Consider the following 16,842-nt stretch of genomic DNA (forward strand, 5'->3'; position numbering starts at 1 on the left):
TGCCTGGTGAGTGTTCTTACCATAATAAAAAAATTTTTTAAAGAAAATGACCAACAACCTAATAGAAAAATGGGTTAAGAACATGGAGATTACAAAACAAAACTATCTCTAACACATAAAAAGACGCTCTTTCTCATTAAAAAAGCAATTTAAAATTAATAATAGCAAACAATAATTCTATGTGCTAGGTACTGTTCAAAGCTCTTTGCATGTACTGACTCATTTAATCCTCACAAAAAACATAAGGCAGAAACTATTATTAACTTCATTTTAGAGATGAGAAAACATAAATGAGGAAGTTAAGCAATTTCTCTAGTATTTCACAAGAAGTAGCAGAGTAGGAATTTAAACCCAAGAAATCTATCCCCACAGTCTGTACTATTTAATCTCTCAAACTGTAATGGGAAATAACCATTTTTCACCCACTGAATCAGCATCCTACTAGGCAAGGCTTTGGGAAAACAGGCACTTTAACTGGTAGGAATTCAAACTGATATTACAGGGGCTGGGCATGGTGGCTCACACCTGTAATCTCAGCACTTTGGGAGGCCTAGGTAGGTGGATCACTTGAGGCAAGGAGTTCAAGAACAGACTGGGCAACATGGCAAAATCCCATCTCTACTAAAAATACAAAAATTAGCCAGGGGTGGTTAATGCATGCCTGTAATCCCAGCTACTCGTGAGGCTGATGCATGAGAACTGCTTGAACCTGGGAGGCGGAGGGTGCAGTGAGCTGAGATCATGCTGCTGCACTCCAGTCTGGGCAAGAGAGTGAGACTGTCTCAAAAAAAAAAAAAAAAAAAGAAAAGAAAAGAAAAGGCATTACAGAATTACAGAGAGTTATTTAGTTTTTTGTTTTTTCTTGAAATACACGTCTGGGTGCTTATAATCCTAGCCCTTTGGGAGGCTGAGGTGGGCAGATCACTAGGGCCCAGGAGTTGGAGACCAGCCTGGGCAACATGGCAAAACCTCATCTCTACAAAATATACAAAAATTAGCTGGGTGTGGTGGTGCACAACTGTAGTACCAGCTACTTGGGAGGCTGAGGTGAGGGGATCACTTGGGCCCAGGAGGTTATGGCTGTAGTGAGCCATGATTGTGCCACTGTACTCCAGCCAGGGTGACAGAACATATCTCAAAAATAATAATAATAAATAAAATAAAAATACACCCATGCTTTAAAGCCAGGGATCTGTGCATTACTGAAAAGTAGCTGTAATGATAATGGTGGAAACAATTTGTATGTTCACAAACACTGCACTGGTAAAATATATTATCATATGTAAAGAACAATGGAATACATATAGCCATAAAAAAAGATAATCTCTATATGTGCAGATAGAAATGATCTCCAAAATCAGTTAAGGTACAGAAATAAATAAATAAATAAATAAATAAATATCTACCTTTTTTTTTTTTTTTTAAGATGGAGTTTCGCTTTTGTTGCCTAGGCTGGAGTGCAACGGTGCGATCTCGGGTCATGGCAACCTCGGCTGGCGGCAACCTACGCCTCCCGGGTTCAAGTGATTCTTCTTCTCCTGCCACAGCCTCTCAAGTAGCTGGGATTACAGACTCGCACCACCATGCCCGGCTTATTTTGTATTTTTAGTAGAGATAGGGTTTCTCCATGTTGGTCAGGCTGGTCTCGAAGAACTCCCGACCTCAGGTGACGCACCTGCCTTGGCCTTCAAAAGTGCTAAGATTACAGGCGTGAGCCACCGCGCCCGGCTACTATCTTAGTTTTTAAAATAATGTAAAATTTATACTAAAATATATTTTCTGGCCAGGCGCGGTGGCTCATGCCTGTAATCCCAGCACTTAGGGAGGGTGAGGCAGGTAGACCACTTGAGGCCAGGAGTTCGAGACCAGCCCGGCCAATGTGATGAAATCCTGTCTCTACTAAAAATACAAAAAATTAGCCGGGCATGGTGGCGTGCACCCATACTCCCAGCTATTCGGGAGGCTAAGCCAGGAGAATTGTGTGAACCCAGGAGGCGGAGGTTACGGTGAGCCAAGATGGCACCAGTGCACTCCAGCCTGGGCGACAAAGCGAGACTCTGTCTCCAAAAAAAAACAAACAAATAAAATAAAATAAATTTTCATTGACCTGCATTTTTCACAGAATATTAGTTTTGTAATGAGATTTATTTAGCCATTAAAAGAAAGAGAAAAGGAAAATATAGGCAAATCTACTACTTTCATATGTAATACATTCCAAATCCATACACGAAAGTCAAAGATTTCAAGAAGTATTATTCCAAATATATTTGAAAAACTCCAATTACAGCCCACCTTTCAGAGACAATCTTCAACAAATAGTTCAAATATTTGGAATGGTATTTTCATCACAGCTGACAATAAATCTGCATACCTATTATGAGAATTCATTTGCTACTCTGGTCACAACCAGCAAATTTCTTCTTTGTTGTAATTCTTTTTAAATGAAGACCTTAGGGCCTTTTATCACTAGTATAACCCTCATTCCCCACTCCACCTCCCTTTTTCATTTAATTTTGTAAAATAATTTATAACAAAAGTATTTTTTTTGCCTTTTAAAAAAAAATCTTAGCAGTATGTCCCTTTCTTCATGTAAAATCTTGAGGGAAAGCCCCCTATGTGTAAGAACAGACCTAAGAGAAGCCACTCCTTTTGAAGTGGAGTTGGAGAGTTGAGTAAGCTGAATGTTGGAAATGGTGGGGAAAAAAAGCTAGGATTGGACCACAGTGGCCTTAAGAATATACCACAAATATATTTAAAGAAAACTAATGTGCTTATTCTAGTTGGGCACAGAAATCTGAGGACTGATATAAAATCAGTCATTATATATCACTATAAATTACTTACCATAAGAGCCTCGGCCAGCCATTTTATGAAATTGTTGCCAAGTGAGAGGACCCTGAACACCCCAAGGTCTTACTGTTCTTTTTTTCTGAATGGCATCCTGAAGAACTGGCTGAAGAGAGAGGAGCATTCGAAGTATATCCTGTGAGCACTGCATACTCACATCTACGAGCATTTTAAAAAAAACAAGTAATTAAGAATTGCTATTGCCAACACAAATAAAACTTTAAGATAATACAAAACACATATAGGGAAGTTCAGGTCTTCATCATCAAGAAGATTAAACCCTTACTTGTACAGAGAATTGCATTAAGTTCTATAAGATGATCTGTAGAAATGGTTCTTCTAGATACTTACAACCAAGAAGACACACAATAAAAAGTTACTGTAACTTATTTCCATAAAAAGTCATTCATTAGCTGATTAATCAATTTATAAATTAATCAAATAAATTTTTCTTTTTGCATTTATGTTGGCTGTTTTGGTGCTGTAGGTATTTTACCAGAAAGAGGTCTGCCTCACATTGAAATTATATCCCATAATTAGCACTACTATGGTAAAGTGAATAAAGACTGGTCATAATTATTAAAGTTTAATTTGAAAAAAAACAGTAGACTTTAACAATTCTAAAATACAGAAATTATACAGTAACTTGCTCACACTGCTAAAAAGTGTATTATCCATAAATATTTTATAAGCTTATACATCTTAAATATTTATAGATTATCAAATCATGACCTGCATTTCTGACCAACTATCAGAATGGGTACGAAAGGTGCTCCTCATAAATGTCAAATGGCTCAAGGAAAAATCACTAAATGATATTGATACAATAAATGTGGCTCCCGGAATGGTCCAGTTGTACCACTAAACCTGTTTGAGCACAGTTATATTAAATCATTCAATTTTAATTCGTTATTACCTTTGCCTAATTTATCGTAATTGGCCCCAATTTCCTATACCTAAAAAGTGTAGTGGCTGGGCCCAGTGGCTCACACCTGTAATTCCAGCACCTTGGGAGGCCAAGGCGGGTAGACTGTTTGAGGTCAGGAGTTTGAGACCAGCCTGGCCAACACAGTGAAACCCTGTCTCTACCAAAAAATACAAAACTTAGCCAGGCATGGTGGCACATGCCTGTAATCCCAGCTACTCGGGAGGCTAAGGCAGGAGAATCGCTTGAACCCAGGAGGCAGGGGTTGCAGTGAGCCAAGATCATGGCATTGCACTCCAGCTTGGGTGACAAAGTGAGAGCCTGTCTCAAAAAACAAAAACAAAAACAAAAAAAAAAGTGTACGGAACTAGATAAAACTAAGTTCCAAACACAATACTTAATATGTAATATGCTTAAGTAAACTTTTGTATACATAGTAGAATACCATTTAGCAGTTGAAAATGCTAACAGGCCGGACTTGGGTGGTGGCTCACGCCTGTAATTACAGCACTTTGGGAGACTGAGGCAGTCAGACTGCTTGAGCTTAGGAGTTCACAGGCAGCCAGCGCAACATGGCAAACCCCTGTCTCTACAAAGAGTTAGCTGGGTATGGTGCCACACACCTGTGGTCCCAGCTACTCAGGAGACTGAAGAGGGAGGATCACTTGAACCCATGAGGTCAAGGTTACAGTGAGCCATGATAGCATAACACTGCACTTCAGCCTGGACAACAGAGCGAGACCCTTTCTCAAAAATAAATAAATAAATAAATAAATAAAGATGATCACAAAAAAATACCTATCAAGTACTGTGCTTAATACCTGCATGACAAAATAATCTGTATGCTGACCCCCAGGACACAAGTTTACCTTTTACTTAATATAACAAACCTGGCACATGTACCCATGAACCTAAAAGTTAAAAAAAAGGAGTGATCATGGAGGATAATCAATCAATAGAAATAAACTGAAAATCCAGAAATCAAACCTCATGCTTATGATAAACTGATTTTTGACAAAGGTACCAAGACAACTTAAAGATAACATTTTTCCATAGATGATTCTGGGACAACTAGATATCTACATGCAAAAGAATGAAGTCAGAACCCTTCCATATACTATATACAAAAAATTCAGAATGGATCAGAGATCTAAATATAAGAGCTAAAACTAAAAAGTTATTTCAAAAAAGTAAGAGGAGTAAATTTTCAAGACCTTGGGTTAGGTCCTGACCTAGATATCAAAAGCACAAGCAACAAGAGAAAAAATAAATTGGACTTCATCAAAATTAAAAATGTTTGTGCTTCAAAGAATACCATCAAGAAAGTAAAAAGATTCACATCCTATGGAGAGATGAAAAAAAGGAAAGTGAAAGAAGCTGAGTGTGACAGTAGGCCCCTGTAGTCCTAGCTACTTGGGGAGGCTGCAGCAGGAGGATCACTTGAGTCCAAGAGTTTGAGACCAGCCTGGGCAAAGTAGCAAGACCCCGTATCTTAAAAAAAAAAAAAATGAAAAGACAACCCAGAGTATAGGAGAAAATATATGCAAATCACACATGTGATAAGGGGGCTTATGTCCTTGTATCCAAGATATATAAAGAACTCAGGACTCAATAATAAAAATACATAAAAATCTAATTTTAAAAATGGGCAAAAAATCTGAAAAGGCATTTCTCCAAAGAAGATATACAAATGGACAACAAGCACATGAAACAATCTTCTACATTATTAGTCATAGGGAAATGCAGATGAAACCACAATGAGATACTACTTCACACAAAGTATCACAATGAGATACTCTGATTATAAGATGACTATAATAAGAAAAACAATGTGACAAGTATAAGTGAAACCCTCATATATTGCTGGTAGTTATGTAAAATGGTGCAGCTGCTATGGAAAACAATCTGGCAGTTCCTCAAAAGATTAAACAGGTCAGGTGTGGTGGTGCATGCTTGTAATCCCAGCTACCGGGGAGGCTGAGGCACAAGAATCACTTGAACCTGGGAGTCGGTGGTTGCAATGAGCCAAGATCGTGCCCCACTGCACTCCAGCCTGGATGACAGAGCGAGACTCTGTCTCAAAACAAAACAAAGGCCAAGCGCAGTGGCTCATGCCTGTAATCCCAGCACTTTGGGAGGCCAAGGCAGGCAGCTCACCTGAGGTCAGGAGTTTGAGACCAGCCTGGCCAACATGGTGAAACTCCGTTTCTACTAAAAATACAAAAATTAGCCGGGTGTGGTGGCGGGCGCCTGTAATCCCAGTTACTTGGGAGGCTGAGGCAGGAGAATTGCTTGAACCTGGGAGGTGGAGGTTGCAGTGAGCCAAGATTGCGCCACTGCACCCCAGACTGGGCAACAAGAGCGAGACTCCGTCTCAAAAAAAAAAAAAAAAAAAAAGATTAAACAGAATATGACTCAGTGAATCCACTTAAGAGTAATAAAAACATGTCCATATAAAAACTTGTACACAAATGTTCATGGGAGCATTATTCATAATAGCTAAAAAGTGGAAAAAACCTAAATATCCATCAACTAATGAATGGATAAATAAAATACGGTATCTTCACATAATGGAATATTATTTGGCAATAAAGTACTAATATGTGCTATAGCATAGATGAACCTTGAAAACATTATGGAAAGTGAAAAGAGCCAGTCACTGAAGACCATACAGTATATAATTCGATTGATATGCAATATCCAAAAGCGGCAAATCTAGACAGACAGAAAATAGACTTAGTGGTTGTCTATAGCTAGCAAAGAAGGTTGGATGGAAAAAGGGAGTGACTGCTAACGGGTAGGGGGTTTAATATGAAAATGTTCTAAAACCCACTGTGTTGATGACTGTCCAACTCTGCATACTAAAAAGCAGCCAACTGTACATTTTAAATGGGTGAATTGTATGGTATTCTTAATTTTTGTTCAGCAAGTATTTTTTTTATAATTAGAACAGAGCTTTGTCTGTCTTCAACAAAACTAATGTTGTCATTAAAATATACAAACTATACTGGCTGGGTGCGGTGGCTCACACTTGTAATCCCAGCACTTTGGGAGGCTGAGGCGGGTGGATCACGAGGTCAGAAGATCGAGAACATCCTGGCTAACACGGTGAAACCCCGTGTCTACTAAAAATACAAAAACTTAGCCGGGCATGTGGCGGGCACCTGTAGTCCCAGCTACTGGAGAGGCTGAGGCAGGAGAATGGCGTGAACCCGGTAGGCAGAGCTTGCAGTGAGCCGAGATCACGCCACTGCACTCCAGCCTGGGCAACAGAGTGAGACTCCGTCTCAAAAACAAAGAAACAAAAACAAAAAAAATACATATATATACAAACTATACTTTGTAGACTTTTAAATTCATTCAAACATAACCTTCTTTCAAGATATTAAAACTAAATAAACAAATCCAAACATCTATTTTAATATCCTGATCATCTACTGTGTTAATTATTCTAGGTGTTTAGATTATAGACAAAAATCTTTGCCTTTACACAGAACTTTGCAAAGAGTGCACTTAATGGGGGTAAGAAACAACAATTAATAAATTTTATTATGTTAGAAGGTAACAGTCCACTCTATGGAAAGAAAGCAAGATGGAGAAGAAGAAGAAGGGTTTGCATTTTTATAATGAGAAGATGATATCTGACAAGATTTAAAGGAGACAGAGTTATCCACATAAATATCTGGAAAACGAGTATCCAAGAGGGAGGAAACATGCCAAGGGCTCTAATGCAGGAGCTTGCCACCATTTCATGATGCTGCTATAATTTAATCAAAGTATTCTAATATTGCACATTTATGTTTTCCAACATTATTATTTTTTTTTTCTCGAGACGGAGTCTCTCTCTGTCACCCAGGCTGGAGTGCGGTGGCGCGATCTCTGCTCACTGTAAGCTCCCCATCCCGGGTTCCCGCCATTCTCCTGCCTCAGCCTCCCGAGTAGCTGGGACTACAGGCGCCCGCCACCACGCCCGGCTAATTTTTTGTAGTTTTAGTAGAGACGGGGTTTCACCGTGTTAGCCAGGATGGTCTTGATCTGACCTTGTGATCCACTTGCCTCGGCTTCCCAAAGTGCTGGGATTACAGGCATGAGCTACCGTGCCTGGCCCATTATTTGTTTTTAATACTGAAAATTTTTAATTGAAATATAAAGGCTTTTCTTTCTTTCCTCAAACTCCTGGTCTCAAGCAATACTCCCGCCTCAGCCTCCCAAAATGCTGGGATTACAGAGGTGAGCCATGGTGCCCGGCCCCATTTGTCTCTTTCTTGTACTAAATTATTTTCTTTGGACAAGTTGTTAAGAAATTCATTTTCAAGTCTGCAGCTTTCTGTTTACATCAGTGCTTACTGTTATTAAAAAAACATATACCAGGTAAAGCTCAATATTTTCCATTATTTGGCAAATAAGTTGGTTCTTAAAAACAAAATAATTATAAAGAGTGCCACTAATCCTCCTGCTGCTGTCATTACCACTACTAACATCTGAGTTCTTACTATGTGCCAAAAACTGCCTTTTTTTTTTTTTCTTCAGACCAAGTTTCACTCTTGTTGCCTGTGCTGGAGCGAAATGGCAGGATCTCGGGCTCACTGCAACCTCCAAAACTGCTTTTTTTTTTTTTTTTTTAATTTTTTTTTCAGACCGAGTTTCACTCTTGTCACCTGGGCTGGAGTGCAATGGCAGGATCTCGGGCTCACTGCAACCTCCACCTCATGGGTTCAAGCAATTCTCCTGCCTTAGCCTCCCGAGTAGCTGGGATTATAGGCATGTGCCACCATGCCCAGCTAATTTTTGTATTTTTAGTAGAGATGGGGTTTCACCATGTTGGTCAGGCTGGTCTCAAACTCCTGGGTGGCTCACGCCTGTAATCCCAGCACTTTGTGGGGGGCCAAGGTGGGCGGATCAACTGCCCTGTTTTATATGTATTATTTCATTTGATTCTCTCAATACCCTGTAAAGTAAATCTATTATTGACCCTATTTTAAGAAATCAAGGCACAGAAAGGTTAATTAACTTGGCCCAAGGTAGCAGGTAGTATATAGTGCTAGAGTCATGTTTCAAACCCAAGCAGTCTGAGTCCACAGCCTATGATCTTAACTACTTTATATGGCTTAAAATAATCTTTCCCTTTTTTTGAATACCTATGATATTTATTTGTATCTTTCCCTTTTTAAATTTGGTCGCTGAGAATGAATAATTGGATAAATGCTGATACTATGTCATATACATGAACTTAATCACTGGTCCATGTGTTATCCTCTTACATTTCAAAAATTTCCTTTAATAATAAAATGAACAACTGTAATCTCACTGCCCAAGAACTAGAACATTACCAAAAACGATCTTATTAAATGCTTCTCCCTATCCCTATCTCTTGGTCATTTTTGGACACATGTGAAATTTCAAGAATTAACCAATATTCTCAATTTTATGTGCGTTAAATAATACATTTAGTTATGCTTGTTTCAAAACTTTATTAACGGTAATACATTAAAGAGGTATTTTTAAAGGGTATCTGACTATATGTAATCTTCTGGGACTTGTTCCCTCTTCCTCTCCTCAATAGTATCACTAAGATTCATCTATTTGTTATATATAACTGTATTCATTTTCAGAAGCCATATAACATTCCATCTGTACTATCATGATTACTCAACCCTGCATTACATGGCCATTTTTTTCTTTTTGAGAAGAATCTCACTCTGTCAAACAGGCTGGAGTGCAGTGGTACAATCAAGGTTCACTGAATCCTCCACCTCCTAGGTTCAAGCTATACTCCCACCTCAGCCTCCCAAGTAGCTGAGACTACAGGTGCATGCTACCACATCCAGCTAATTTTTGTATTTTTAGTAGAGATGGGTTTTGCCATGTTCACCAGGCTGATCTTGAACTCCTGGGCTCAAATGATCTGCCTGCCTCAGCCTCCCAAATGCTGGGATTACAGCTATAAGCCATATCTGTCAATTAAAAGAAAATTCCTTTCTATAGGATCACTCCCAATGCACCTTTAATAAAATAATAATAAACCTCTCTTTTAACCCTATTATGCAATTTCTCTGCTATTTACAGCAAAAGTCCCCAGAAAATTGTCTAAGTTTGTTTCTCATCCCGTTCTTTTGTGAACCCACTCCAATCAGATTGATTGAAACTGCCTATCAAGGTGACCACCAACTTCTATGTGGTCACATCCAATAGCCTGTCCCAGTCTTCACCTTAATGTATCGAAGTATTTGATAGAGATGATCACTCTCTTCTAAATATTCCCGGGCCGGCCACGGTGGCTCACACCTGTAATCCCAGCACTTTGGGAGGCCAAGGCAGGTGGATTGCCTGAGCTCAGGAGTTTGAGACCAGCCTGGGCAACACAGTGAAACCTCGTCTCTACTAAAATACAAAAAATTAGCCGGGTGTGGTGGTGTGCACCTGTAGTCCCAGCCACTCGGGAGGCTGAGGGAGGAGAATTGCTTGAACCCGGGAGGTGGAGGTTGCAGTGAGCCGAGATCGCGCCACTGCACTCCAGCCTGGTGACAGAGCGAGACTCTGTCTCAAAACAAAAACAAACAAACAAAAATTCCCTATACTTGATTTCTAGGATACCACGCTCCCTTGGTTTTCCTCCAACCTCCTTCTCAATTTCCTTTCCTGGTGCCTCTTCTCCCTCCCCACCTCTAAATGTCAGCTCCATCCTTGTACTACTCTATCTACAATTACTCTATAGGTTATTTCATCCAGATCCACAGCTTTTCATAATGATAACTCACACACAAAATTTTTCTATCTCCAGACCCAATCATTCCTCTGAATTTAAAACATATTATCTCCAAATGTGTATCTGATTTACTCCCCAGTGTTTCCCTCCTCTGTAGTTAGTACTACCATTCACCCAGGTGCTCAAGCTATTATTGATGCCTCATCTTTTCTTACACGTCTTTTGGCAAACCCTGTAGGTTCTATTTCCCAAATAACCTAAAACCTATTACTTACATCTCGTTGGCCTCTTATCTTGTCTAAGCTACCGTCATCTTTCACCTAAGCTACTGAAACTGCCTTCCAAATGATTTATCCTGCTTCTGTTCTCACTTTCACTACTTCCAAACCCCACGGCTATTTTCCACACAACAGCAACAGAGAATCTTGCTCTGTTGCCCAGGCTGGAGTGCAGTGGCATTATCTCAGCTCAACACAACCTCCGCCTCCCAGGTTCAAGCAACTCCTCTGCCTTGGCCTCCTGAGCAGCTGGGACCACAGGCGCACCCCACCACGCTGGCTAATTTTTGTATTTTTCACCATATTGGGCAGGCTGGTCTCGAACTCCTGACCTCATGATCTGCCCACCTCAGTCTCCCAAAGTGCTGGGATTAGATGCGTGAGCCACCGCACCGAGCCATTTTTTTTTTTCTTTTAGATGGGAGTTTCACTCTTGTTGCCCAGGCTGGAGTGCAGTAGTGCGATCTCGGCTCACTGCAACTTCTGCCTCCCGGGTTCAAGTAATTATCCTGCCTTAGCCTCCCAAGTAGCTGGGATTACAGGCGCCCACCACCAAGCCCAGCTAATTTTAAGTTTTTAGTAAAAACGGGATTTCACTATGTTGGTCAGGCTGGTCTCGAACTCCTGACCTCAGGTGACCTGCCTACCTTGGCCTCCCAAAGTGCTGGGATTACAGGCATGAGCCACCATGCCAGACTGAGAGATCTCTTAAAAAACAATCAGAATAAGGATCATGTTACTTTCCTTGTCAAAACTGTTCAATAGCTTCCCATCACATTTAGTATAAACCACAAAGGCCTTACGTGGTCTATAAGACTCTAAATGATGCTGGTGAATGGCTACCTCCTAAATTTCATCTCCTTCCAGTCTCCCTATCACCCAAAGCATTCCAGCAGCATCAGTCACCTTAATGTTCCTCAAACATGTAAAAGCAAAATACTCCCTCAGTGTCTTTGCACTGCCTGAAACACTCTTCCCTCATTTAACTACATAGCTCACATTCTATGTTATGTAGGAGTTTGCCCAAATGCTATCTCCTCAGTAGTATCTTATCTGACCATACATCTAAAATAGTACGTACGTGTCTTTTTCTACTGTTTTACTCTGCTTTTCCTCCAAATTACTTCTTACTATCTATTAGAAGCTTTTTTATTTCCTATTTTCTCCACTAAATTATAGATTCAAAAAGGGCAAAGAATATGTGTGCTTTGTTCAACAGTGAATCTAGGCTAATACCTGGCACATACAAGGTGCCCAGTAAATACTTAATGAGTGAAAGAATGTTGAATAAAGCAGACCACCAGCAATGCTATGCTAATAAATATATGGAATGTGCCTTTCATATTCCTACATAAGTATATAATTACAGATTTATAATAACCATACTTTTATTGGTGAAATTAAACTAAACTGCTAAGAAATTCTCCCTTTAAAAACATCATCCATAAAGAGTTTTAAGTCCAACTTTAAATGTCTTTATTTGCTACATGGGAAATTGCCTTTATTGCTTTTTCCTAAGAATGAAAAGCAAAGTCATATAACTAAAGGGAAATAAGCAAACAAAAAAGTATTTTATTGACATACTTACCGTTTCTCTTGGACCAGGGGTGTAAGCATGAACTTTTCACAAGTGCTTCATCAACTTTTCCTCCTGACATGTTATCCATGAACTGACGCCCATGTTCTAATGCAAGGTAGCAGTCATTGCAACAGTCACGCTCTTCAACACGTACCCAATTGCTAATTATACCACTTTTAGGAAAAGGATCTTGGTCTGCTGCTCCAAAGGGTGAAAATAAATTAGTGCACTGATCTTGCAGCAATAATATCAAATCATCAGATAATTTTTCAGATTCCTTTAGTCCTCCATTAACATGTTCAGCAGAGGTAGCCCTGAGAGCTTCAAAACGTTTTTCTGCTTCTTTGCCACAGTCTGTATTGCGTCCTATGATATCTAGTTCATCTTCAAGAAATAATCCTGAATTGTTTCCAAATTTTCTGTTCATGACAGCACTGAAGCCACAGGTACACCTATATTGTGCTTCCTGCGTTGGATCCGGAATGTAAACTCCAACATCGGCACCCTTGATATTCATGTTGCAGACACAGATGCAACAACTATCAAAGTTACAGTCTTTAAACAAATTCATAACTGATTCTGAAAGGATGAGGTTTACATAAAGACTGTGTGCTTCAGGGATGGAAGGGACAGTTGCAGGTTCAACAGAATTAAGGGGTCTGCATGTAGATGGGGTAGAAGCTGGTGAATACAAGTCTGAATTTTCGTATTTGACTGAACCTTGAGCACTAGCAGGTCCACCAGCTCCACGAGGAGTCCGAGGAGTCCTTGGAGTCCTTGGAGTTGGAAACCGAGGGGTGGATGGAGAAGGAAGAATTCCTGCTCCGCTGTTACTAGGAGGTGCACTGCTAGGAGGCATCCCAAAAGAAGTATGAGTTTGAGGTGTATAAGCAGGGCCATATTCTTGATCCATATTACTTCCATCACTATCACCACCAGGGTAAAAGAAAATCAAATATATATATAAAGGAACATATTAGTAATGTGAAATACAACTAAAAACGTCCCAAATGTTTTTCAATTACACAGAAAATTATGAAAGGACAAGTATTGCAAGAATTACAAGCACAGTCAATTCTTATTTCTGGTTAACGTATCTACTCTAAGTGATTGCTGTGGACTAAGGATCAATCAACAAGTTCAAAAATGATTAATAAGCACTCTATATGCTAATGCATACCTAGACATCCATATTTACTATCTATAAACTTTGTTTACTAGAAATACTTATATTTCCTTGATTCTAAGATGCTACTGACTGTAAAAAAAAGAAAAATGATTTTAGAGATGTTTATGTGTAAAAAGGGAAAAATGGTAATTTTAAGATGCTACCACTTATAAGACATCTCAAATTCAGATTTCTTTTAGCCTTGAGTTGAAACTGACAAAGTCAGAGATGTTAAAATGTGAAATAAGTGTGGAAAAGATGGCAAATGTAAAAATGGGAGCAATTTAAAATTGCAGCCCAAAAGAAAAGGTGCTTTGGAATACAAATCAAGCATAATAGTCTTAAGTTTCCTAATAGTTTATCCATACCCAATTAACCTTTTTTTTTGAGAGAAAGTCTCACTCTGTTGCCCAGGCTGGAGTGCACTCATGCGATCTCGGCTCCCTGCAACGTCTGCCTCCCACGTTTAAGCCATTCTTGTGCCTCAGCCTCCCAAGTAGCTGGGACTACAGGCATGTGCCACCACGCTTGGCTAATTTTTGTATTTTTAGTAGAGACGAGGTTTCGTATGTTGGCCAGGCTGATCTCAAACTCCTGACCTCAAGGGATACGCCTGCCTTGGCCTCCCGAAGTATGGGAATTACAGGCGTGATTCACTGCTCCCGGCCAATCACTATAATTGATTAACCAGAAATAATTTTTAGAATTTTCAAAAACCAATTTTATTTTTCCAGCATACCAGGTAAATCTATGAAAAAAAAATTAAAGCTGTATAAGCAGTCACATACTATTGTAACAACATAAATCATACCCCTCTTTGATGAATGGCATTGCAGGCCCTGAAGAAAGCAATTCCAATTTTCCAACAGTCCAACTCTGACGGTAAATACACTCTTCTGGCAATTTGATAGGGGGCAGATATTGGCTTGGTAGAGTTTTTAGAGGTGCAAACATGGAACATCCCACTAGAATTTGACAATTTTCAGGCTTATAGACATAAGAAAAATCCTACAATATAAAGATGGTAGGTTTTTAGTATCTTATCTTCTAGGGGGAAAAAATACACAAACAATTCAAACAGGCTCTGGACCTTTTTTCCTTTCTTTAAACAAAATAAAATGTAAATACAATTCTATTATTTTCTTAAATGCATTCTTAACAGTGACAACAACAATTCAGTCCTCAACTTAGCTACAAAACTGCAACCACTATAAAATAATTTTTGACTACGGCAACAAACTAATTCTATAAGAAAATATAGGAAGTGAATTATTTTTCTAGAAAAAACATACTTACTTTAATTTCAGAAGGTTTGGGGCTACAGAATCCCTCATCAACCTCAATTTTGAACTGTGCTCCTATACTAGAACTATTTCCTTCTAGAACAGTTCCTCCAGGTGTTGTATCCATACTACCATATTCTTTATTATTCATATTCATTGGGGAAAATCCCATAATATGTTGTTCCAATGATGGTGGTGTAGGATACATTTTATGAAGATCTGCAGTGCCTATATTTAATAAAAACATACATTTTAACATGACTAAAAATAGGCGAATCTGTGTTTAAAACAAAAGGAGTGGGGAGCTTTGTTGAGATTAAAAGTTTGCAAATTTATCTCAAGCACAGATGAGGGAAGCTTACTTATGCAAGATAATGGGTCCAGATTTCCTGTCTTTGATTCCTTGCAGCTGGCTTTATCATCTGATCCATTCGCTGATTTTTTAGATCCAGGCTATTTAAAAAAAGCACATATTTATCTAAAATTTTACATCCAATGTGATCTCAAAATAGTAATCATTCAGATATAACTTAACAGTAAAGCCCATTCATTAAAAGTAGTATTTTGAACCTGTGATACAGCCAAATACATACTAGTGTTGAAAGATATAAAATATTTCTTAATCACTGACTCCAGATTTATTTATTTGGTAATATTTATTTGGTAAGCCTCGAAATTAAAAGGAAAAAGTTCCTCCAAAGAAAATGACCAATACTTTCAAAATACACAGAAGTAAGGTTAACCTTAACTTAAAACCCAATAATAAGAGGCCGGACACGGTAGCTCACACCTGTAATCCCAGCACTTTGGGAGGCTGAGGCAGGCAGATCAATTTGAGGCCAGGAGTTTGAGACCAGCCTGGCCAACACGGTGAAACCTCATCTCTACTAAAAATACAAAAAATTAGCTGGGTGGGGCATGCCTGTAATTCCAGCTACTCAGGAGGCTGAGGCACAAGAATTGCTTGAGCCTGGGAGGCAGAGGTTGCAGTGAGCCAGGACTGCACCACTGCACTCCAGCATGGGCAACACAGTGAGACTCGTCTTAAAATAAATAAAAATGAGAAAACCTGCAATAAGAAGGGGTTGTAATTAACATTAGAAATGCTTCTTGGTAAAAGATATTTGCAAAGCATTTGTCTCCTTAAGTTGAATACACTGAAGTTTCCTATATAATCAATCACTCACCTATCTAAATTCTTATTTATACTTTCACCTTGTTTTAATAGTCTCCCTACTCCTGCAAAAATACTGTTAACAGGTAAAACTAAGTACAAACTTCAGAAGATCTAATGACGAAGCAATAGAGTTCCTAACTTTTAGTAGATTGAACAAACAAGTTTTACTATCTCCAAGCTCTTACCAATGTTTTCAGAGCTAACATTTGTTCCATGTCTTCTGTTAGACAGTTTGTGATAAATATTAATATGTAGACCACGTTCTGACTACCACCTTTTTATTTCAGAGGAACCACAGCTGATAGAGGAATGGTAGTAGAGAGAAAGTATGAATGTGCCAAAGCATTCAAGGATATAGTCGCCTAGTAAAGGGTGCCCTAAAATGTACTACACTATGGGATATACAGTAAAAGTTTATGTATCTGCAATATATATATATGTATATGTACACACACACATATACACACATATAGAGATATATATGTTGAGAGAGGACTAAATGCATATTATGTAGGAAAGGAAAGATCAAATGTACCATAGAAGTTTCCAAGCTACCTTTATGCAGATGAAAAGGAATTCCCTTTTATGATAATGCAGCACCCAATTCATTAATTTGACAGAGACTTGACATTCTAGGGAATCTCATTTTAAGCTTTAATTTCTTTTATCTTCACCTTTCTCTGCAAATGGGTGTTAAAGATTAAATATTATTTTTTTCCTCTTTTATTGTTATATCATGTATCTGTCTTATAATTGCTGTGATGCAAAACAAATTCAAAAGAACTGGTATTCCTTAATAAATTGACAAAGCAAATAACTTTAATGTCAATTATGTATGTGTTCTCTGAATGAGTAAATTCCAGAGTCATTTCTCCAACT

General features: G+C 38.8%; 1 protein-coding gene across 2 annotated transcripts in view; it reads right to left on the reverse strand.

The window, feature by feature from the left end:
* MED13 (mediator complex subunit 13) overlaps positions 1–16,842 on the reverse strand; it is a 125,502-nt gene that overhangs the window by 26,803 nt on the left and 81,857 nt on the right. For both annotated transcript variants that reach the window (XM_054457142.2, XM_054457140.2), the window contains exons 13-17: positions 15,149–15,239; positions 14,800–15,014; positions 14,315–14,511; positions 12,345–13,261; positions 2,845–3,006 (exon numbers count right to left, since the gene is read on the reverse strand). In XM_054457142.2, the coding sequence (XP_054313117.2) occupies positions 2,845–3,006; positions 12,345–13,261; positions 14,315–14,511; positions 14,800–15,014; positions 15,149–15,239 (1,582 nt within the window). The remainder of the gene's footprint in view (positions 1–2,844; positions 3,007–12,344; positions 13,262–14,314; positions 14,512–14,799; positions 15,015–15,148; positions 15,240–16,842) is intronic.

Source organism: Pongo pygmaeus, chromosome 19, assembly GCF_028885625.2.
Source record: "Pongo pygmaeus isolate AG05252 chromosome 19, NHGRI_mPonPyg2-v2.0_pri, whole genome shotgun sequence".
NCBI classification, from domain to species: domain Eukaryota; kingdom Metazoa; phylum Chordata; class Mammalia; order Primates; family Hominidae; genus Pongo; species Pongo pygmaeus.